The sequence below is a fragment of the Podarcis melisellensis genome (assembly GCF_964234715.1).
Source record: "Podarcis melisellensis genome assembly, chromosome: 4".
NCBI lineage: Eukaryota > Metazoa > Chordata > Lepidosauria > Squamata > Lacertidae > Podarcis > Podarcis melisellensis.
Window position 1 is genome coordinate 40,856,661 of NC_138531.1, and position 25,781 is coordinate 40,882,441.

General features: G+C 39.6%; 1 protein-coding gene across 2 annotated transcripts in view; it reads right to left on the bottom strand.

Annotated features, from left to right (window-relative positions):
* Positions 1-25,781, bottom strand: part of MAP3K15 (mitogen-activated protein kinase kinase kinase 15) — a 59,654-nt gene that overhangs the window by 13,382 nt on the left and 20,491 nt on the right. For both annotated transcript variants that reach the window (XM_081909157.1, XM_081909158.1), the window contains 12 exons: positions 22,056-22,249; positions 18,813-18,981; positions 17,524-17,630; positions 12,901-13,071; positions 11,674-11,786; positions 10,703-10,862; positions 10,265-10,415; positions 9,295-9,402; positions 7,567-7,616; positions 5,324-5,419; positions 4,403-4,490; positions 594-727 (listed from right to left, as the gene is read on the bottom strand). In XM_081909157.1, the coding sequence (XP_081765283.1) occupies positions 594-727; positions 4,403-4,490; positions 5,324-5,419; positions 7,567-7,616; positions 9,295-9,402; positions 10,265-10,415; positions 10,703-10,862; positions 11,674-11,786; positions 12,901-13,071; positions 17,524-17,630; positions 18,813-18,981; positions 22,056-22,249 (1,541 nt within the window). The remainder of the gene's footprint in view (positions 1-593; positions 728-4,402; positions 4,491-5,323; positions 5,420-7,566; positions 7,617-9,294; positions 9,403-10,264; positions 10,416-10,702; positions 10,863-11,673; positions 11,787-12,900; positions 13,072-17,523; positions 17,631-18,812; positions 18,982-22,055; positions 22,250-25,781) is intronic.

Sequence of the window (25,781 nt, forward strand, 5' to 3'; positions counted from 1 at the left end):
CTAAATGGGCTACCTTCCCAGGTTGACAAGCCCTATTGGCCCCTCACTTCCCTCTACAGCACACGCAGAAACCGCCTTCTTGACCGCTATTGGTCCTGTCGGCTCAATCAACCACAGCCTGTCTTCACATGCAGGGGAAATCCCTAACTCACCAAGGGTTTGAGACCCATGGGCTACTGTTCACCTGGTTTAGCCGGCCATTCCTGGGGTGTGGCCACTGTTGCATACAGACCACTTCTAGGAGCCTCCGGTGAGAGCTGAGAGCTGAGAGCAGGGTGGGGCCAAAGGTGGATAAACAACTGCAGAGGAAGCACGTGTCCCCCAGCAGAACTACTACGCCTCCCCTAACACCCCCAGCATATACCATAGCGTAAAGCAGTAGTAACAACAGTGGGTTGGGGCAGTTGCAGTTGCTTCTTTGCTTCTCTGTCTGTGAATGATTTATATATTGAATAATGAATGATGTAAGACCAAATTAGGCAAAGCACACTTCATACTTATGTCTGAACTTTAAAAGGTTACTCCTCCTCAGGACTGAAATGAATAGCCCACCCCCCATATTTAGTGTGTAAGAATAAAATATCAAGACTCACCTGCTGTCTCTCTCTGGTATTTCCTTGATGGCTATTCGGACCTGATTGCTAAGATCTCTTCCAGCATAAACTATCCCGTAGGTTCCTTTGCCTAACACTACTCTGTCTCCATTCTCATCATAGTCATACTCATACTGAAAGCAGAAAGAAACAGAATTCAGCTCTCAGACACAAAAAACCACAATATCAAAGCCACCAAACTGATTTTAACGTATGCCTTAAGATCAACAGCTCTAGTAGAAATTAAAGAGCAAGTGTTTCTTATAATGTTTGCAGGCAACTGTGGTGCGAGATGAACCTACAAAGACTACTTTTGTCTTATAGAAGAACTGCAATGTTCTAATTAACAGGCACTGATTTTTTTAAAAAATCAATTCTTTAAACATTATATAAGCAGCTGCCCATAATAAGAATGTGCGACATAAGAGGAATACCTCACAAGTAAAAGATTATTTAATAAAGGGGTGTGTCTTTTTAAATCTGAGTGAAGAATACATAATGGGAACAAATAGCATAAAATGGAAGATAATGTCAATGGGGGCAGGTGGGCAAGTACTGTAAACCAGACTCCTACAAGTATGTACAAATCCTCTGTCAGTTAAGTCCTTGAAATTCTTCCACAGTTCATTTTGAAAGTGATTGCCAAGCTCCCGGTTTCCACACAGAGTCCTCCAGGGAGGTATTTGTACACCCTAACATGACCTGCCCACTAACTTAGTTCAACCTTTCAAACCGTTTCATTTTTCATGCCTCAGCAGTTCACAGTTCATCGTCCTGTGCTGTTATGTGATATGTGCTATTACCCAAAATGACACAACCAGAACCTGTTAATGTTTTTTTTTAGCACACCCATATTTCACAGCTACGAAACAGTATTCAGCTGATAGCGGTAGCTTGAGGACAGCAACCAGATTCATAAAACGTTAGCCTGAATATCACTGATAGCACATTTCTGACAGAGCAGTTGTTTACCCAGAATAAGTCCTACTGTGTTCACTGTGGCTTACTCTTAGATAAGCATGAATAGGAACACAGGCTTTGCATGCACAAAATATCTGAAGATAAACATTTCAGTGCAATGGGCAATTCCACAATCTATTCTAATGACTTCATTTTAAAGCAAATTCAAATTGAGAAGCGGGAGGGAGGCAGAAAGAAATAAGAATTGTATGCCCTTGAATACAAATGTTACTTTTGAACAAAGAAGGAGAATTTTCTAAATGATGTGCACACTGATGTCAAAGAGCTGTTCAAATTAGAGGATTTTCATTGGCATCTGCCTCTAAAGTACAGATATATCAGCTAATTCCCACTTAGTCCAGAGAAACCCAAAACATAGCCTTGGCTTCTCTGATATTTGCTAACTAATGTCTCCTTTTAGGCTGCAGATATATTGGAATGCTACCTAGAAGCATCCTATATTACTCAACTCTCAAGCAATACTTGATCCAAAGCACTGAGGCATTTCAAACTTTATACTTTTGTTGTTTTTCTTTAACCTTTCAAATAAATGTATATTATCCCCTCAAGCATGCAAGTTGTGGGTTAACAAACATTAAAAACAAACAAACCCAACCCACTCTTAATGTGGGAATAATGGGAACAAAGTTTCATGGCATGAACTTATGTATCTCTGTGACAATCTTCTTCTTCCCTATTTTATCCACTAGACTTACATGGAAAACAATAACTAGAGTTGCGAAATATGCCTCACTTGTAATGCAACTTTAGATCCCTTTGTAACTATAATTTACAAGGACTGGATTTGGGACATTATACCGTATTTTTCGCCCTATAGGACGCACTTTTTCCCCTCCAAAAATGAAGGGGAAATGTGTGTGCGTCCTATGGGGCGAATGCAGGAGCGCTCCCGCTGCTTGCGGAGAGTCGCCTGCATGCCGAAGCCTGCGCGCGCTGAGCTCAGCGCGTCCAGGCTTCGCGGACCTCTCCGCAAGCAGCGGGAGCCAGCGCTGGGCTCCCATGGCTTGCAGAGAGCTGCCTGTTTGGGGTCTGGGGTCGGGGAAAGCTCGGGGGGGGGGAAATAATTTCCCCCCTTTATTTCCCCCCCCAAAAAAACTAGGTGCGCCTTATGGGACGGTGCGTCCTATAGGGCGAAAAATACGGTACATGGAAAGCTGACAACTCTACCACTAAGGTGTCCCCTCTCATTGCTATTTGTGAATTTAGTGCCCTACACTGTTTTCAAATTAATCTGTCATAGCATCCATGACAAAGCTTCCACATAAGGGTGTTTCTGTCTTTTCTCAGGTACCAATGCATTGTCAAATGGACTGTGGGGATAGAATAAATAAGTGCTATTAGTTCAGTACACAATTATCCATTGCCATGTATGAAAATCGTAATTGTACAAACAAGCAGTTGGGAAAAGTACTTTTCTAATCCTTAATTCCAGTAAGCAATTGGGAAAATCAGAGATTCCTATAACTGCCATACTTTTTGGATGAAAAGCTTTAAGTGTGTAACTCTCAAACTATGTTAATAATGTGATTTTCAATACATTTCAAGCTCCATTCCACAAAACTCCAACATGTTTCTTTCAAAATATTTTACCCTGCTCAGACAAACAAGAGATCTGAGTAGCAATAACACACACATAATATGTAAAAATATCAAGTATATCAAACATTATTATAGAGGAAAGATATTTCCTCCTGTATCTGATGCTTAGATATTGGATTCTAATACTACATACTTGGAAAAAGGGATTATTATTCAGATAATAGGCTTAATAGCATCCAAAAAGGTCACATTATGCAGGTATTTTTTAAACAACAGGTGGATGAATAGGCTTGGGCTACGCAAAGAAGAAAACATTCTCTACAAAAACCTACAGTTTATTTGCTTAGTTTCACTTATCCATAAATAAAAATGTTTTCACATGATGCTCTCTTCCTGAATTTTCCATATTTGCTTAATTTATACAATTGTAGTATACACTTCCGTGCCATATTTACATCATTTAAAAAACATTTGCAAGGGCATGCTAAAACTCTGTGAGCACAGAATTCTGATAAACTCTCACCTATTACATGACTGCTTCCGCCTGCTGCAGTTGTGGCAGATTGCCATCAGCTTAAGTGGCTGCCATGCTCAAAAGGGTCACGCAAAGAGCTCCTGAGATGTGACCCTCAGCTGTCACCACTTCCTTGATAGTTGACAGGACATTTTCAGAGTCAGGAAAGGACAGTTGGCCACAGAGCTGTCTTTCCCATAGGGCTTAGTGGTCCGTTGCGCCAGGGCGCTGGCCTCTTAGGGGCACCCCAGCAAGTGGGGGAGCTGCGTGGCTTTGCCAGCGGCCTCCCCTTTCCCTGCACCCGCCAGCTGCGCCTCACCAACCATATGGCTGGCGGGCATGCAGCTTGCCTCCAAGCCTCCCCAGGAGGAGAGTGATCCCTGCAGTGGCGCTCTCTCTCTCTCTCTCCCCCCCCCAAAAAAAAATAAAAATTCTGGGGTTTTTTTGCAGTAGAATAAGAAGAAGCAGGTTTTTGAGTATGTTACTCTGGAATACTAGCTGAATAATGACGACATTGTGTGGTGGCATGCCAAAAAATTCAAAAGAGCCAGCAACTATACCACTATGAATGGTAAATGTGGAAAGCTTCTTACTGCCCTATTGAACAATGTTTTAGCTGCAAAGTTTTAGTTTTGCTGTTCCTACTTTTTAAAAAGGTAGGTATTATTTCTTAAGGTATTAATAAATTAAATTAATTAGAATAGGAATATGGAAAGCAAGTTCCTCTCCCATTCAAACACAAGATTTCAGTTTCTCCCCGGTCAACATTACTTACTTCCAATGTGTCTCCATCACTCTCTCCTTCCAGTTCCAGAGTACTTCCTACAACATCTGTTAAGATCTCTTTAACCAGACTACAAAATCTGTAAGCAATGCACACCGCACAATTAAAGGCATAACAGTATCTTGCTTTTCTGCTCAAATGTATGATACTTATGATTCATGTGCAATGCAAAGCAATGCATCTGCCAACATTCCTTTTCCCTTTCCTTTTCCTCTTCAAAATCACTATTGCCTCATGCTGTTGTGCTACAGCTTTTTTTAATGGATACTGAAACTCCTTATAAATTTATCCCTTGTAAATCTGTAATTCAAATGTAACTTTTGGACTGTTTAAATTACTTTAAATCAGCATTAGCCCAAGACATTTTGCTGCCGGAGATGGATTCCAAATGATGTCCTCCATCCCAGTTCAAAGACCAACACTTTCCCCATGCTGTTAATTCTTACCTTCACATATCCTGATCATACTAAACAAATTACGGTAAAATCAATTTAACCTGTGATATGGTAGGGCCTTTATAAATGAACCTTTCCAAAGCACAGGAAAGAAAGGAATGAAGAAAACAAATATGAGGAGCGATATCCGATTGCATAAGCAAACGCAAAGGCACTTCCCACTTCCACAGTATTGCAGAGCAAAGTGTCTTTTATGTACAGTATTTGCACTGAATATCATGCAGTAGTTTGTGTGGCCACAAACAGGTGGCGCTGCAAACTACAACGTGAGAACAGGCTTCCGAGAACTGTTCACTTGCTGCTGGGCTATCCCAGCAGCACTGGAGGGTGAAGAGGAGGGAGTTGGGTGGCCCAGCAAATGAAATGTTTGTGAAAATACTTCTGGGTTTACAAGGTATCCCCCAACTATTGTATGTCTCATTTCGATAGTTCGGGAAAGCAATGCAAAACTTCTCACCTACTACACTGGTTCTCTGTAGAAAAGTAGATCTGAAAGTCATCAGAGTTGTCGTGGACATACAGAAAACAACACCGTTCGTCAAATTTAGATATGCTGTAGAAAAAGAATTACAATAAAGTTATGCTAAGCACAAGTGGCGTGGATTTGGGGCAGAGGTATGAAGATGAAGGAACAAGTGGAGGAGCTCAGTTAGTCCTGTTTTGCTCACACAGCAGTTCAGTTTTTCTTCTACCACTACAGAGTTTACAGAATCAGAGAGAGACAACAGCACAGTCATGGTTTTTTTAAAGCCTGCTTTCAACTGAAGATGACAAGCAATACAATTTGGGTGCCATTTATGAATAAAACAAGGAAATGATGATAAAAATGTGCAGAACAGATCACTAGGACAATGGAAACAACAGTCAGTCTGCATAGCAGGAAAAGTTAAGATCAGTGACCTTCAAAAAACCAAATGTATGTATTGCCAGGGTGTTAATCATTCATTCATTCACTTATTTAGTTAGTGCCATTCCACTTATGAGTCACTTCCAATAAAGCATCTCAAAATAAATTATCACCAGTATAAACAGATTTATTTTATAATAAAAATTTAAACAATATCATATAAAAAAACCATTTCAAATCCAATGTACAGGGCGAGATTAAAATCTCCCCCTTAAAAAGCCTGTTGAAAAAGGAAAGTCTTCAATAAGTGCCAAAAAGATAATGAAGACTGCCCCATTAGGATTTACAACACTGTAAAACATAAATTACTAGCTCAGAACAAATAATTCATTGTTCTGCTTACTTTGCTCTGTCAGGTTGTTTACTAACACTCTTTTAAAGTCAGTTTTGAACAAAAAGTAAAGATATTTTCAGATTCTGTATAATAAAAATGCATTTAGCAGTTCTTGTAAGGGGAGTCATAACAGGAGAATAATAGCATTACTTTCTCCCATGTCTGTTCTTGTTTTTCAAATGACCTAAAATCCCTGCAATTCAAACTGCTGAAGTTTGCAGACAATGTTTGTCTAGTACTATATTCATGAGGCAGAAAAAATCCATACCAGCCTAGATGAGAGAAAGGAGAAAGCAATGACAATTTTCAAAAGCCATGGAAGAAACACTAATCAATATCCACCCAGTTTCCAATTTGCCAATCTAAATATAATATTCTGTAGAGAAATGTACGTGGAGAGAAAGATTAAACTCACTTTCTCACTCTACATCTTTCAATGGTGTAACTTCAGCAATATAAGGAGCATGTTATTTGAAAGTGGTGCCATTAAAAGACCATGAAAATATCAATTCAACAGAGGAGGGGGGAGGGAGACAAGAAGCAAAATATCCAAGCTACTATGCTGAGCAATGACTAAACTATATTACAGAGCCTGCACATTATGAAGAAATATTTAAGATGCTTCCTGCTTAGTACTATAAAAGAGGGGTAAAGTCCTTCATGTAAATTGAAAGCATTGGAAAATCACAAGAAAAAAAAGCTATCTTCTTTACTCTCCCCAAGAATTAGCATTAGAATATACATATGACTTAAGGAAGACAACCTATTTTATTTTCTATAAAAGTGTATTAACCTAATTTTCAGTCGCAAAACAGGGCCCTAATGGAATTAATCAAATAAAACAACCAACAATAAAATAATGAAGCTCATTTAAAGAAACAGAGTTCATTGATCATTGAACTTTAGAGTTAGAAGGGGTCCTGGAGGGTCATTTAGTCCAACCCCCATCAATGCAGGAATCTCAACTAAAGTACCGCAGACAGGTGTGCCAACTTGAATAAAATAGAGGGTAAAATAGAGGTAAGCCCCACCCCACATAATGGATCACATGACACGGCACACAAAAGTGTCCTCTTTTTTGCTCTTCAAAATATGGCAACCTTAGGGGAACGTCTACCTGTGGCATCACACCTTACACTATAGGGACAACCCTGCCAAAAAAATGGGCATTCTATACTATTGTTCTTTTATTGTGGAGTGCCTTTCCCTTTGCCAGACATGAAGCAGCAACCATTTGTCTTGTAAAGGATTCTTTAGGGATAAAGAACTATGGAATATTTAAACTATACTTCAAGGAAATAGCTTTCACATCTGGGGAGTTGGGTGGGATATAAAGGATACCCAAACTACATCATTTGCTAGCATTGCTGGGAAAACACATATACATTCTTCACATATCCCTAGGGCAAAATGAGGCATGTAAGTAAAACAAAAATAAAACCATTTCAAGGACACCAACCTTATTCCTCTAATAGAAGAAGCTGTAAAATTCCACTCATGAATCTGTTTCTGCAAATGGGTAAGAACACAGATTGTTTCAAAGCAAGATTACAAACCATTATCATCACATCACAAGGATGATCTCAGTCTTTGGGCACCGATATTTTGCTTTGAGGCAGCATACAGCAATATTAGCAAGGTTGCTACTACCCCCCCCCCAAAAAAGTAGCAAGATAAAGAAGGGACACAACACTAGGCCCCAACAGCAACATGTTACTCCTTGCCATTGCAGAACGAAAATGGTCTTCCTAAATTTCCTTTCACTTGAAAGTCTGATGTCCATCCTAATGGCATTATGCCTTAATTTGTGGAAATAGCTAGGCTCAGTGAATCCAAACATTCCCCTGAAAGGGGTGGTGTGTGTGTGTGTGTGTGTGTGTAGCTCCTTCAATCCATGTCAGAAAGAATAATCACAAAGTCATGAAGTATGCTGCGGCAAGCTTGCAGAAATGCTTACCTAAACTGTCTACAGGGCTACCTATTGGCTTCTCATGTATGGCCATATATCTGAGAAGGATGCTCAGATGATCTGATCCACAGTCCTTGGTTCACTGATAAGCAAATATGTACATTAGCTAGAGCAAAAATAAGGACGATTTGATTGCTGGATTTTGTGGCTTAGCAGCTGTGACTCCTGGACAGAGTGGGTTGAGAAGCAGTGTTACATTAGCACTGAAGAATATTCATGTCATGTACTGCGTCATACTGAGTGTATCATTTGTACAAAACCTAGCATTTTCATAACTTGAAAGCGAAGGGCTAAATCATTGAAACCAATTCAGTCCTCCTATTTTCCTGCTGTAGATCTAAGAATGAAACACATTCTCGCCCCACCCCCCACAAAGCTGGTTTATCCTAATGAGAATTTTGGTATCAGACTTTTTATGAGCACCCCAGATTTCATAAGTTCTCAATGGGATGTGTGATACTGTAATAAAATAAATCAAAGAGCAGAAGTTTAAAACATCATATACAGTGGTACCTCGGGTTAAGTACTTAATTTGTTCCGGAGGTCCGTACTTAACCTGAAACTGTTCTTAACCTGAAGCACTACTTTAGCTAATGGGGCCTCCTGCTGCCGCCGCACTGCCGGAGCACGATCTCTATTCTCATCTTGAAGCAAAGTTCTTAACCTGAAGCAGTATTTCTGGGTTAGTGGAGTCTGTAACCTGAAGCGTATGTAACCTAAAGCATATGTAAACAGAGGTACCACTGTATCTAATTCTGTATAGCTGTTCAGGCTTTCAACCCAAAAGCATGGTGTACAAATACCCCACACTCCCACTAATACCCCTAACCTGCCCAATCACAGGGAGGCTTCCAAGCACATTCAGCTGAATTGGCTTACAAGCCTCCTTCGGATCTTCCCATTTGACACAGGAAGGTTAGAGGTGGAGTGTTCGTGCCTGCATGTGCTCACATGTGATCTCTGTCATGCTTTGTGCCCTCGTGCTTTCATGTTGAACAGACGAAAAAGTTTGTATGATAATTCATTTCCCTGGGGCTTAAGGCTGGCTCCCTGTTATTAGTACCTCAGTTTTTCCATCTACGGGACAAAGAAGATACTTATGTGCATTGTGTGACATTTTTGTGAAGCCTCTTTTAAAAAAAGAGTTGTATACAAAGAAGCCAAGAAGTGGTGATCAGAATTTCTAGAGAGAAAGAAGAAATTCACCATTGGTCTTACCACTTCTGTCGGAGACACGTGCCAAAGGGAAACAGTTCTTTCTTCAGCTTCATTGTTGATTGAAACATACGCAGGCTGGTATACCTTAGTTGGCTCTATCACCAGTACCTAAACGAAGCACACACATGTCCAGTGAAACCTAACTAGATCAGTGACACACCCTTACAGCATTGGAATGCTAATTATAAGGCTGTTATCCTAAAAGGCAGGAGTAGCTAACATGGCAGCCTTCAGACATTGTGCAATACAAGTCACATCCATCCCAGCCAGCATGGCCAATAGCCAGAGATGGTAGAAGTTGTAGTCCAACAACTCCTGGAGGACACAATGTTAGTTACACCTGAACTAGGGAATAAATCCCATTGAAAGCGTGCTGAAAATTTGATCACAATTAACACTGCATTTTCTTCTTGGCTGTAGATCAAACTATTTATTTAATCAGGTCTCATACAATTTCTTGCACTCTTTCCTTCTTGTATATTATTTTATTTTATTCATTTGCATTAGACTTGTATCAAACATCCATTTATGCTCAAGCCACTTGTGTATTGCTGTTGCTTTATTTTTTTAAATGACAATGAATTACATAGTGATACAATTACAGAACACATTTTTACCTTAGAAAGTTTCCCACTTCTACCTGGCCACCCCTACATATTAGCAGCAAAAACAGCAAGCAATAACTGCCACCGAGGTCCACTCCCTACCAAACAGGACATGCCAGCTCTGACCTGCTTGGCAGAAAACACTACATACAGCTTGGGCAGATTTACTTGTCACTTGATTCTAGTTCACATGATAGCTCCTAACATCAGGCCACAGTTTTCTGTTACTAATAGTGAAATTCTAAGCCTGTCTACTCAAAAGTAAACCCTGATTAGTTTAACTGGGCTTGCTCCTAGGCAAGTGTATACAGGATTTTAGTCCAAATCAACCAGATATATAAGCTCTGCGCATTACAGAGACTTACTGGGAATCTCAAGCCATTAGTTGTTTCTTTAGTTGCCTCAAAAATGATATCTAACCAGAAGTTCAGTCTCTCTTGTCTAGGAGAATGTTCTATGGTGAGTTTCTTGAACCGCTGTATTAACATCAGGTTCTGAACCAATGACTTCAAATACCTGAAACACATGCATAAAATAAATAATTAAACAGCCAAGAACAACATTATTTACTCTAAGTTAATGACACAACAAGTCTTTGCTAGATTAGTAGAAGTCTACTTGAAAATAAGAAGTCCTGAAAATGAAAACATAGTTATTTAATCATCATGCAAATAATAGTGACGATGCATGGAGCATTGGAGAACTTAATGAAGTCCAGTGGGGTGTGGGGGTGAGGGCAGAGAGCAGAGAGCAGAGAGCAGAGAGCAGGAGATGTAACTACGCAAATATGTGATGATACATACCAAATGGGTGGTTTCAGTTTAAACAGCCTCTCTGCTGCTTGCACTGCTTTACCAATGTCATTGGCCAACATGCTTACACTGAAGAACTGCCCGACATCCCAGTAATTGTTCATTTTTTCCAAACTCCCTTTTCTTCCCAACAAACTGTTCAATCGCACACCTTGACAAATTCACATAAAAACAGTATGTTACAAGGGAACACAATGAACCTCAAAGACTGTAAAGATGATAATGTGCGTTGGTAATCATGGGAAGTATAACCTCTAAGAGTATTAGGTAGAGAAAAACTACACAAAGGGACACATTAAAGGACACATTCATGCCGTACATTTAAAACACTATGATATACTTTAAACAGTCATGGCTTCCTCCAAAGAATTGTGGAAATGGTGTTTTGTTAAGGGTGCTGAGAGTTGATAGGAGACCCTCTATTCCCCTCTCATAGCTACAGTTTTCAGAGTTCCCTCTGAAGAGGGACTGTTAAACCATTCTGGGAATTGTAACTCTGGAAAGGGAATGAGCATCTCCTAACAATTCTCATCATGCTTAACAGACTACAGCTCCCAGAATTCTTTGGGAGAAGCAATGGCTGTTCAAAGGTGGTATGATAATGCTTTAAATGTATGGAGTGAATATGGCCTAAATGTCATTGGTGGGAAATAAATTGCATTCTTCATATGGTCAAAGATACTAGTCATGGACCACTGACCTTGCAGAAGTTCATTCTAGGAACAGGTGCTTACAACTGATGGCAAAACCCTTGTGACATGCTTCACAGTGGACTAAAACTACTATTCTTAAATACAGAATTCACTGCAACTTCAATTCAGAACAATGGATCCAAAGGTCCAGCTCCACAACTGGAAATTTCCTTCATTCAATTGGACCTTTGGATCCAACCCTTTATGTATCTGACAATAATTAATAACCCTACTACTGCTGCAACAAGTTTTTGTTTTTGTGTTGTTCACCTATTTTCCTTAGTTCCATGGAGGTTTCAAACTGCTGCCCTGCAACAATCAGCAAGACTGCAAGGTTAATCCCAGAATACAGAGTTGACTGGAGCTCAAACCCTTTACGATACCTGCAGAGACAAGATTTAACAAACTGGAGAAGATACTTCCAAAGAAAAACATTTGAAGTTTCTCAGATCACAATAAAGAAGGCATGCCAGCCATTGTTGCAAACTATGGAAATGTGAATGGATTTCTTCTTGTTGTTGTTGTTCCAATTAATCTTATCTAGAAAGATAGGAGCTCATGATTTAATTTTCTTCCCTCTCCCACAACATGAGAACTCGGGGTTAGCTGGTGAACCTGATTAGCAGCAGATTCAGGATGACAGATAAAAGGGTGTTCTTTTTTCATGTAACAGATGGTTAATTTATGGAATTCACTGCCACCAAAAGTCGTGATGACCAGTAGTCTAAACAGCTTTAAAGTCAGACAGGTCAGTTAAATTTATTTGCTAAAACTTAGTCATCACAAAAACAAAGAAAATCAAATTGAAAAATACATTCAGGACACTGGATCTCATTTTGTGTGATAAATCCATTGGGCAGCCAGAGCAAACACAGAAACGTTATATGTCATGGGCAACATCTAAAAATATCCACCTGCTTGCACAACAGAATCCACTTATGCAATGGGACTTCCTGTTTCTCTTCTTCCCCACTCCAGATCAGACTTTGAGAGCACATGGTAGAGAAGAGGAAGATGAAGCCCTGTTGCACGAGTGAATACCCACAAGTGCTCCATTGGATCTCACCCAGTATCTTGATTCCTATCATCCAATAAATAATAGATTTTCTCTTTCCTGTTCAAAAAAGAATCTCTTTCAAAAAACTTTCTTTATGAGAATTATGTTTATGATCTTCTCTCCAACCACAAATGCATCAACAAGAATTTATAGATAGTTTTATCTCCCCTCTAAATATGCTCTGACCATAGTCTGAAATTTCAAAATAGTAGCTTCCTCCTCATTGCAACTCTACTTCTGGAAGACTGTAATAAGATGTGACAGAATACTAAAATGGTAAGAATCGCTTAGTTTTAAGATAATATCTAGATAATGAAAGGGCCTATTCTTAACTCCCATCCAACAGGAGGCTGGTAAGGAACTTGGTACTCCATGTGAAGTACTTTGCTTTCCATTTCATAATTACACAGATACGGTAAACACATTGCCACTCCTCTTACCATTCAATGGCTGTGTCCCGGCTGCTGGTGTCTTTACAGTCTGAATCAAGGAAAATGTCCTTGTAGATTCTCCCACACAAGCAGAACATGTCAGGTGCTGGGCGATCACATGTCTGCAAGACCTGCAGCATCACTTGCAATGCCTTCCCCCGGTCACCTGTGTTGTTTCTTCTGAAATTCAGACAGAAAATCACATGAATAAGCATCTACAAAGAACCATGTATTTGTATCTAACACAATTTATAACTCTGTCAATATGCACTAAATGTGGGATTTGCCAATGGTGTGCCCATGAGCACAATGGTCTCCCTTGGTGCCCACAAAGCCTCTGAACTCTCACCACTCATGCACTGCCTCCTTTCTAATGAGAGTAGTTATTTTTCGCTCTCATAAAGCATATAAAAGATGGAAAAGGAAGCTGGAAGAATGATGCTCTTTCCCACTTCCTCTTCCAGCTCTATGTGCATTTCAAGGCTCATATTAATTCTCCTGGATCTGACTTTTATCAAAATCCCTCATAAAGATGAAGTGTGTACACATACTCTTTCTGTCCTAGGGGTTGAGAGAAAACAGATCAAGGAAGAGGGAAGAGAAGTGGCCAGAGTAGGTAGAAACAAAAATCCAAATGTCCCCTCAGGTGAAAAAAGATTGGTGACTCCTACACTAAATACACACAATAATTTCACTAGGCAACCTTAGTATGAAACTGTGTAGAGAATTTCTGTTGGAGCTTTCCAGAGCTCTAGATGTGACATTCTGGATAGATTTTACGCAAAAGATATGCAACTACAGTGTACGTTCTGTCTCTGCTCTTTTCCTCTATACACTGACAAGTCTTCTAAAATCATGTCCTCTGCCATCCTGAATTGCCAGAAGTCAGATGAGTAGCAGCTATATTCAAACTAACAGAATGATTAGTTTGAGGTTAGTTTGTCAGGTTGTACACTTAGACGGGAAGAACCAGCTGCACAAATATAAGATTGAGGACACATGGCTTGCTAATAGTACATGTGAAAAGGATCTAGGAGTCTCGGTGGACCACAAGCTTAACGCAAGTCAACAGTGTGATGCAGCAGCAAAAAAGGCTGCATCAACAGAAGATAGTGTTCCAATCAAGGGAAGTAATAATCTCTCTCTATTCTGCTTGGTGAGACCACACCTGGAGTACTGTGTCTGGTTCTGGGCACTGCAATTTAAGGAGGATATTCACATGCTGGAACGTGGGAGAGAAATGAAGATGATCAAATGTCTGGAAACTAAGACTCCTCCCTGTTGAGGGAGCTAGGTATGTTTAGCCCTTAAAAGAGGAGACTGGGAGGGAATATGATATCCATCTTCAAATATCTGAAGGGTTGTCATATGGAAGATGGAGCAAGCTAGTTTTCTCCTGCTCTAGAGGCTAAGACCAGGACCACTATGCATTGCATCAGCGATAGCAGGTGGCATTTTCAATTATCTACCCAAAATGAAACAAAATTCAGTTCTGGCTGGAAAACATTACCAGCTGTAAACATTTATCATACAGTATTAGTACATGAAATGCAACCACACTATTTACAAATTACCTATGCTATGTTTTATTTGAAAATATTCAGAAGCAAACATTGCAGCACAAAGCTTGCTATGCTTAAGTAAGCAGAATAATTCCTTTCAATGATAAATTCAGACATGATGCAATTTTCAACCGACAAGGCAATTCTTGTTATGATAGCTTTAATACTGGATACAGTATACTGCCCAAACACACAAATACTTTCCCCTACAGTGATGTACTTTGTTGCCATACGCTGTCAGTATCAATGATTACACATTTAAAGCAGCTTGATTAACAGGAGAAACAAAATATTCTCTTAAACATTAAAAAAAAAATACCGGGGGGGGGGGGAGGGAATCAAATACCAAAAAATGAAGAGAACTATGCAAAACAACAGCATTGGCAGCAGAACAAAATAACTGAAATAGAGGCTGCACACATGCTCCATGCCAGAGTAACCTCACTAGTACACACCACCATCTAAAGCAACACAGTGCCAAACACACAGCTACATAACACGCCCTCCTTCTCTCCCACCCAGGTAGGCCTTTACTCTCTGCCATTTCAGTCTCTCATACTTATTGTTATTAAGCAAAATTATAAAACACAAAAAAGATAGAACATAGAATCCCACTCTCAGCAGCAAAAACACAATTCCAGTTACCACCCAATACTGTAATACATCACTCACTTTCTCCTACTGGACAATAAATTCAATAATACAACATTAAAGAGGGAAGTGGTTAGTCGGGTGACCCTGAAGAGAAGACACCAAAGGCAAAATTAAAAGACACTTATCCTGTGTCAGCCACTTATCCAAAGCAGCAGCTGTCTTATCTAGCCTCTGGGCTGGACACAAGTCAACTAGCTGCAGCTGTTAAGAGTTGCATATGAGAGACAACAAAAGGTGAAAGCTGTGAGACTGATTTTGCATGGGGAGCTACAACTCCCTCACTACTCTGTGATCCATTACTTGTGTGCTTCTCTCATACAAAATATTGGAACTCTTTAAAGAGGTTCCACCTTTTACGTGAACTAACTACCCATTTTTCGGAATGCTGCCTCAACCTTTTCTGGATGGCTATGAAACGGGTGCACAAAAGCAGTAACTTTACCTATTCCTTGCTTATTATGAATGATACAAAAATAAAACTCAAAGCCTGTGTTACCAGGAGAAGAAAGGTATGCACCAAGATTAGTTTTGGAACAGCATGGAATACAGCTGAAATTTAAAAAGAAGATAGCTATTTATCTACTCTCAAAAGGTGACTGAGTTCTTCCTGAACTCATGTTGTCAGAAGAGTTAAAAATATTATAAAAATTGCATACAAGTCACTGAGCATGCCCAAAGTAGGCTTTAGATCCCAGCCTATACCATACATTACGCATGTGCACATTGTTTAGAAGCTCTGAGAAGTATCTCCGAAACAACATGATCACAGGAACCTTGTTTGGCTTCCTTTATTGGAAGTTGTTTGGCTTCACTTATGGGATTTTTAAAAAATCTTGATCTATTATGGTGCACCAAAAGTTGTTTCTTCTCTCTTACTACTCAACACCTTTTGTTATTGGAAAAGCTTTGAGGTGTTGGCTTAAAGGGCGCCTGTTGCCAGCCCTGGCAGTGACTGTGGCCATCCTTCATCATGTTCATGTACTGACAATATTAGGTTATGACTTCAGCCTTGAAGCACCTGTCACCAGCAGTTTACTATCCAAGTTATCATTTATAAACATGACCTCTGTGCTATATTGCACAGTAATGAAAATGCAGGACAGCTGAGCCTATAATAAGTATGATGAAACCATTCACAAAGTAATTGGCGTTTAAAATAAGCACACACTGTATTTTCATATTGTGGCGTAAACAATCTTAGGTAATTTACCTATTATAAATAACTTGGGTTGGGCTTAAACCAAAGCTGTACTGTGATAATATACCCTAGCATGTAGTGAGTACTTTAAAAAAGGAAATAAAAAAATTGAGAGTAATTCTTGATTTTTTACAGCTTTGTTCACTGTATTATTTTTTTTAAGTCAATGAATCCCAAAAGCAATTTCACAATAAAAAAATCAACATTTAAACATACAGAAATACATTTTCTAAGCTAATCCTGATAAAAACTGGAATGAGAATCTTGCTTAAAAGGCTTGTTGAAAGAAGATCATATTCAATAAGTACCCAAAAAGGCAGAAACAAGGGTACCTGTCTGATATACTGCATACTGGGGGGAAATTGCAGGAGTATGTGGGGGTAGCATGCACTAAAAACCCAGTTCTTACACTGCGTGGAACAAACTTCCTAATGAGCTGGTTATCAGCTGGAGCCCCTCTCCTGCAGAGCACAGTGATCACTTAGAATATATGAGGGACAAGACAATCTGATAGTAAGAGCTGTTCGGCAGTAGAACAGACTCCCACAAGAGGTGGTGGACTCTCCTTCCTTGGAGGTTTCAAAGCAGAGATTGGATGGCCATCTGTCATGGATGCTTTATCTGGGATTTCTGCATTGCAGGGGGCTGGACCAGATGACCCTTGTGTCCCTTCCAACTCTTAAGTTTGTATGATCTTTTAGGTGCCTGCTCCCGAGTTGTATAAGATTTTGTAGCCCAGCACTAGCACCTTGAACTTAGCCCAGCAGCTAGCATGATGGCAATATTCTTCCAGTCTAGAAGCAGCCACAGTAGTCTTAGCAGCTAAAGCTTGTAAAGGGCACTCCTGGCCACTTAAGTCACTTGGGCATCTAGTGGCAGAGATGGCTCCAAGAGCACTAAACGTACGCTTTTAATAAGAAGCTACATATACTTCAATTATCAGCCTACTAAGAAGAATCTAGTCCAACAGAGTCTGTAGGAGCATTTAAAATATTTTCTGGGGGGAGAGGGAAAGAGATACATAAGCGGTGGCTGGAAAGTCATCTGCTTAAGTAGAATGGATTGGGTGTGGAAATACACTGGGAATGTTTGGGTCACCTTCATGTAACAAATATCCAAGTCTGTGGTTGCAATTACAGTTTTAAGTTGAAGATGCCTTTGCACTAATGGAATAGTTACCTCTCTCTGTAAATGTATTCACACAGGAGTTAATCTTACCGATTCAGTGCAAATGCATAATGAAATTTGATATTGTGCTGATCAGCCAGATCACAAGTAGGGAGCATTTCCAGTGTTTCCACCAGCTTCACCATGGCATCATAGTCCTAACAGCAGTTTAAAGAGGTAACAGAGGAAAGCATTACTAACCAAAATTCATCCATCAAACGGTTTTTACTTATTCTGACCATGAGCAACAACTGCTTAAAAATATGCATAGCCTATCTCCTTGATACTTCCTTCATCCTAGGACAAGATCTGCTAGAAATATATTCTCTGCCTACAAGGAACACACAACTCTACAGGAGCCAGAATTTATGAACTAACACAATCCTGAATGGAATGCATCCTTGCCTGTGTTAACAAGCCACTTACACCATTCCACTAGATGGCTGGCATTGCTCTTTAAGCATTATTGCATTTCCAGCTGAAGACGACCATGCACTGCAATGGAAAACATTTTTTAAAGCAGTCTTACTCATAATCTCCTAGTGGGGAATTATAACCTGAAGGGTACTAAGTAAAATGAACACATTAAACTCAGATTGCAGGGTCAGATAACAAGAAGTTATGTGGCTCATTTCCTCAATTTCCATATCTTGTTGACAAATATTATAGAAAAGGGCAGAAACATTTGCAGCAAATTAATGTAAATAAAACACTGATATCAATATTTCAAACAATGAAAATCAGGACACGCATGTTGTTGGGGCCAAAGTTGTTGAGCGTTTTTGTACTTTTTTTTTTCTTCAGAAATGTTTTTATTGGGTGATACCCAACGTTGGTTTTTTTTAAAAAAATATTTATTAAAATTTTTGAATTAACAATATAACAGACAAACAAGGTTATAACATAACATAACGTATTTTCTTATCTTCTTGGGACCTCCTCACGTCTCCCTCCCCTACTTTCCACTTTAAAGATTAATCCAAAAAATTATCTCCTTACTTCCATCCTTACTGACTAGTTTTCAATGTTATATCTCAAATTTTAAAAACCTTAGTTATACTCCTAACAAATTAGATTAAGCCAAATAGTTATCTTACATTTTAACTTATCTTCTTACTTCACTTCATCTATTTTAATGGTGCCAAATGGCACCGTTTTTGTACTATTTTTAAGGAAAATCGGCAAAAACAACACAGTTGTCATGAATCCAAATTCTGTAGAACCCAATGATTCTGAACTTAAGATCACCTTTAGAAATATTAAAAAAACAAAAATGGATAAAACCTTGATAAAATAACATTGGGGACATGTACTATGTATTTATGGTAAAAGTAACATACCTGGATATCTCGATATGACAGAAGTAAGTTGATTACAATGTCAGAAGTGAGGACTTCAGTATTATCCATACGAAGTTTAATCCTGGTCAGTTCCTTTGCCAGTTCTTCTCCTTGATACTTCTCTCTAGCTTTTCTAATGTCATTTAACAGAGTTTCCTTGTAATACGTACTAGAGGAATTAAGCATAGCAGGGAAAGCATTATTACTACATTAATTGTTATCTAGGGCTGATGAAATGTGACTACCAAAACATTAAACCTTGGTTTCTCTGAGAGATCCTTCTTGGGAGATATGAAGAGGGATGCCAAATCTCTTTATTGAAAACAATTAATAAACATTAGGAGCAGAAAGGTCTAATTACCTTAAAGGCCATGTGAACATGACATATCAGGAAGAATATCAGGAAGAATAGAATCATGGAAGGAATGTGCCTGATCCTACCCTGACAATGAGCTCTGCATCGTTTTTGTAAAAAAAATGGAGGATGATACAAGAAGTCTAAATTACTGCAAAGGCCCCAGCCACAAAGCTGTACCCATGTGACACAGATTGGTGTGAAATAAACCTGTTTTTAAAGTAAAAACATAGAGGTAGGAGTCCAGAAAAGCAGGAGTGAGCCCATGTCCCTCTGCATATTCAGAAGCTAATTACACATTATGTTGATTGCTTGGCTTGTTGCCACATCAGAGAATTTTTAATTTGATACAAAGCATGTGGGAGGCAGGAGATTTAAATCTATGCGCTGCACTCAGCAACAGAACATCCCCAATTTGTTTTTTAGCATCACTAATAGCAGAACACAGAATCCATTTTCATCAGAAAAAAGGCTGGGGAGGGAAAGGTTAAACCTCCCATCCCCACACACAGCAGCACCAGTGTAAATCCCCCTCTGAAATGTGCCTAGGATTATTATAATTTAACCGCCATGCAGTTAACATCAACATGCATAGTTTCACTATGGAGGGTAGGGATACAACCAGCCGGTATGATTTTTCTAACCAACTCTCCATTCCTGCTTCACACACAGATTTTTTAAATCAAAACAGAATCAGAACTAAGGTTGCTGTCAATGCTGAACTTTAAGGGGAAAAATATGAACAAAGCTTAATGAACGTAAATAACAGTATGTAAGCTATCACACTCAATGGCTAGAATCCTAAGATTCTTCATAGTATAACCAAGGGCTTGCATGAACTAAGTGGCATTGCTGACTTTTTTAAATGGCAGAACTTCATATTGTGATGTATCAAAAACTGCTTTTTAAACTACTGGTACCTTCAGTTTCAAAAGTAGTTCACCCTATAGCAAGGTAGGAGGCTTATGTTATCTTCTGGATCCTGGCCATGATTAAATGTACCTTACAAACCAAAGTTGAATCTACACTCTTGTTTTCTGAAAAATCAGTTTGTCTCTAGAATGTGAAATTAGAAAAAAATTAGCTATGTCTAAACCACACGGAATAAAATGGGACGTAACCATTTAACTAGGATCCTAAAGATGTTTGTAAGGTCTTGCAGATTCTTGAATTTTGTTCCGACTGTTTTAAATAGTGAATTTTAAATTGTCCTAACCAGCCCTGGGACCTGATGGTGAACAGTCAGTAACAAACTTAATAAATAATAATAGATCATTTGGGGAGGAATTACATAACTGATATCATTTGCTACTTAAGGAGTGGATCCATTTCAAATGAAAAAGTAAACTTTTCAGAACCCCAGCACTGATCACTAAATATAGAATATGAAATTGATATAAAATCAAACACACCTTAATCATATGCAAAGTAGCCTAACAGAACAACAAATGAGGTCTGATGCACGCACAGCGTTAAGTGAATTTAATTTGATTTAATGTCATGACCTACTGTAATATAGCAGCATAATTTAATGTACTTGTGCCTGCAAAGGAAGAATCAAGAGCATGCTTACAAGAGGGCTCTGATTCTTTCTTTTGAAGTTGAAACACCTAATGTAATGCTGATGTGACTGACAAGTGGACAACTGTACCTACCTGTCAAAGTAGTCAGCATGGGTTCTGGATCTGGCCCCCTTAGCTGGGACCAGTTTCCCACCCTTGAACTCTACCACTATAGAAACGATCATAACTTAGTTCATCTACCAATAAATGTAACTTGTAATTCCCTTTCTCTTTCATCTGGTCTTCCGATATCACTCTAATTAGCAAGCTAGCTTTTACCCATCAGCACATTGTTACTGTTACTAGCAATGAGTTTTGTAAATAACATTTACTACTCAAAAGCAAAATGACTCCTGCTGATGACTGTTAAGATATGTTAAAGATTAGCTGCTATAGTAAGACTTTAGTTACAGTCCTGTGGGACTAACAAACATCAGACACTTTGAAGGATACTAGTCTAAAAGCATCTTATTTCAACCAGGGGCTTTGAAATCTATACTACATTTATTTTTACTCCCTTCTTCTCCCAAGGGCTGGCCTGACAGCTCTGCTTCTATGTACAGTTAGTATATTGGAAAATAACCACAAGTTACTATGCCTAGCTGCATGAGAGACATACAGTTTAGCTCAAATTAAGACTCCGCCCTATGCTCCTCCCCTCAGGCAGGGGAGATATATATGTTGGTTATTTTGCAGATTAGTTGTGTCACAGAAGGTGTGCTGGGGAGACCACACATTCAAGAAATGCAAAAGAACTTTTGCTAGGTTTTAATAACAAAAACAAAAACTCCTTTTACACTAAATTACATTATACCAAATAAAAGGGAAGTGGGTGGCGCTGTGGGTTAAACCACAGAGCCTAGGACTTGCCGGTCAGAAGGTCGGCAGTTTGAATCCCCGTGACGGGGTGAGCTCCCGTTGCTCGGTCCCTGCTCCTGCCAACCTAGCAGTTCAAAAGCACGTCAAAGTGCAAGTAGATAAATAGGTACCGCTCTGGTGGGAAGGTAAACAGCGTTTCCGTGCGCTGCTCTGGTTTGCCAGAAGCAGCTTAGTCATGCTGGCCACATGACCCGGAAGCCATATGCCAACTCCCTCAGCCAATAAAACAAGATGAGCGCCGCAACCCGAGTTGGTCATGAGTGGACCCAATGGTCATGGGTCCCCTTTACCTTTACATTATACCAATAAGTATCAATAAGTATGACCCACCCACCAACCCATTCACCAGGGTACTGAGAGAGCTACTTGCTGCTCTTTATATACTACTGTATACCCAACAAGCCTGGAAGCTACTCTAGCTAAAAGAGGAAAGTGTGTAAAAATTACCATGATGTGACATGAATGTCCTTGAGAAGGCTGATAAACCTGTCCATCAATGGAGCGCACAGAGGCCCCAGGATGGTGTCCCAGTTGGGCTGCATGTACTCAGAGGCTCTCCGCTGGGCATCACTTTCACAGCAAAAATAATCTGCACATGGCGTTACAATGTACGGAATGAAGTAGTAATTGCCACTTGAAGCCTAAAAGACGACAAAGTGTCAAACTATTAGGACAAAGTAAGAACGATACTCAAGTGTTCTTTATGTTCATCCCTTTAGGAAATAAGGAGCATTCAACAGGCAACAACATAAGCAGAAACGCCTGCACCTCTTTCAAAGTTCAAATGCACAATTTGAAATTAAAGCACAATATTCACAGCCATCCATAGCGGGTATCATATAAGTTAGGAATCGGGAAGCTATGACCCTTCAAATGCTGCTGGAACACAGTTCCCATCTTCCTTGACCATTGATCATGCTGGCTGCAACTGAGAAGAGTCTGGAGAACCACAGGTTTTCTCCCACACCAGACATGAATAAAAAGTTTAGCATTTATCGTGAAATAAAAACACAAGACTTTTTATGTAAAGCTAAACAATTTCAAATAGTTTTTTAAAATGAGGTAAGGAAATGTCTTTTGAAGACATACCTACTTAGACAACCATTTCCCCAATCTCTTGACCTAAACCTGTTTGAATTGTTTTCTGCTATTTTAATGGCCTTATCACACATTCTAATTGCATACATTTATTTTAATGTACTGATGGAATTGTTTTACTGTGTAGTTTAATTATGAGTGTTTTGCAGTTGGGTTTATTCTTACAAATGATTTAGAAGCCACTTTGGAAACTTAGCAATACACAAATAAATAATTAGTAATAAAGTTTCTGGATAATTAATACTATGGATGTTATTCAACTAACTTTCACTCATAGTGGATCCTCTGAAATTAATGAATGTGACAAGGTTAGATTCCACGTGCATTTCGTGATGGAATCTTATAACTGTCAGATGGGATGTTACATTATATATGTGTGGGAGCATTCAAACGTAAGCTAGCAGGGCACAGTGAGAAGGGTTTCCCCCCTCCTTGATGAGCAGGGAGATGTGTTTGTGTTCAACACAGGGATCCTTTGAAACACTGGCATTTAAGCACTAAATCCCCAACCTGCTGGCCAATGCATTACAGTCCCATTAGAGCCATGCTTTACAATGCACAAAATGGTTATTAAGATAATGTCTGTTCAGTTCTAACACACCTACCAACTACAACTTGCACAGTTATTTTATTCTGCAACTTTAGGGAGCATTAGGATGCCATCAAAACTGTGTGTGTGTGTGTGTGTGTGTGTGTGTGTGTGTGTGTGTGTGTGAGAGAGAGAGAGAGAGAGAGAGAGAGAGAGAGAGAGAGAGAGAGAGAGAACGAACACAGATTGAGGGGAGATTGTGGGTAAGCTATTTTTCATTCTTATACAATATCTGAATGAAGAAACTGGAAATGAATGACAGTTATAATGATGAGTATGCTAAAAACCTGTAAATAGAGCCCAAAGAGTGAAAAGTAGGACACATCTGTGCATAAGCATTCCGTATTACCATCACAATTCAGTGCTAAATGTGAAGTACATGAAGGGGTGCTTTTATAAAAAAAAAAATCCTATGTGGAAAAGTTTTTGCCAGCTCATTGCTTCCAACAATTTTCAGGACACAAGCCATTGTGATTTACATGGACTGAATAAGGGCATCATGTGGGCTTTGGCGGGATCAGGTGTGCTCAATAAACACAACCATTATTCCAATGTTCAGATTCTTCTTTGGCGATCACTTGTAGCCAAGTAAGATTGTCTTCCATAAACACGGTTTTAACAATGAGTCCGTAAGTGACTGTGGAGGCCAATTCTGGATCCACACATCCTTCCACAGTGGTCCGGGCGGGAGTTGATTACGGTGTGGATTTGCCAAGCATGCCTTCCTCTTGGCACATTTCTCCCTTGCGTCCTGAGTTCGAGTGTCTTCGTGGGTTTAGCAGGCAGAAGAGCGCTGAGTCCCTGTTTTCCCAAGGCTTTTAAAATGAGGGTCTGATCATGGTAACACTAGAGTGAGTCATGGATTTCATTAAGGGTTCCCTTAACTCTATAATTCAAGCACTGTACCCCCTTCTCTCTACCTCCTAAACCCCTTATAGCAATAAACTCAAGTGTTTTAGATATCTGTATCTTAGGAGACTGGATAAATAATACACACACATCAATCACAGGGAGCAAGCACTACACATTAGGTAATTTGGTAGTTTTGCTCAGAGGAAAATGGGTCATAGTGCTTTTTGCAAAAGAATTGGAAAATTCATTAACTCTTCATGCTTCAATGTCCCTAGTTCATTGATTGGTTTATCTTTTGCTCAGGTTTCTCTTGCTTCTGTTATAAAGAACTAAAACTGGCACAAGGCTATCTCAAACAATTACAGTTGATCTACTTAGTTGTATACCCCAATTGATAAGTATATTAATACTGGCTATAGCTTTTTCCTGTTGAATAAACTATTTTTTCACAAAGCTCTCACTTGTATCCTCTTCTGCCCCTGAGCTCTCTCTTGCCCCCTCAACTCCCTTCTCTGGATTGCCAGCTAACTTTGAGGCTGATTCTTCTTAGTTGGTGAACATGTGGCTACAAGCTGGGCAGGAATGTCCCTGCCCCCATGTCCCTCCACTAGCCCAAGCTTCCTGGTAAGAGAAGAAGCATCTCACAGTAATCACAACAAAAAGGCAGCACTATAACCAAAAGTCCATCAGAGCTTAAAAACAGGACTAAGAGGTAATATTGAAAAGCACGGAGAAATGAAATTTTACCCAAGGCCGAAAAGAAAATAGATGGCACCAGGTGAGCCTCACTGAGAAGAGAACTCCATCAAGAGGGTGCTACAACTGAGAAGGTCCAATCTCTGGTCACCACGAATCTTACTGAAGTTGGTGGGACAACAGGGAAGAGGGCCTTTGAACAGTGGCGTAGCGTGGGTTGTCAGCACCCGGGGCAAGGCAAGTAATTTGCGCCCCCTAACCCGTGGATTTGCGCCCCCTAACCCATGGATTTGTGCCCCCTAACCCATGGATTTGCGCCCCCTAATCCATGGATTTGCGCCCCCTAACCCTAACCCCCAGATGTTGCGCCCGGTGTGGCCGGCCCCCCCTGCACCCCCCACGCTACGCCACTGCTTTGAGGTCCATCTTAATTGCTGGACAGGTTCATGCAAGAGAATGAATACCCCAGTCTTAAGCCTAACTTGTGCTAAGTAAAGGAAACATAATGTAAAGCTTTCATGTATTTTTTCCATTGCAGTAAATATACAATAATTTTCTTCAAGCACAAATGGTCACTTTTCCATTGAAAAAAGTAGAATGTGGATGCACGAAAATATGTTCTCCCAAGAAGGAAAACTAAAAGGTAGCTCGGTCAGCTACAATGCGGTACACTGTAATTCAAATGTTTTTAACACTGTATTAACATAAAGTGTAATAAAGGAAAAACATAACTGCACAGCAAAGACAAGGCAGGAACCATTCATTAGAAATAACTGCAAAGCAAGGGCAAACACCATTTGTTAAAATGACTTTAAAGTTATTAAATGCATTGCCTGTAGGAGCATGCTCAGGATTTCAATTTAAATCAGTAACATTAAGGAGTAAGACATGTTTGATACTAGGTAAAAAAAAAATCACCTAAATAGCCGATCTGCAAC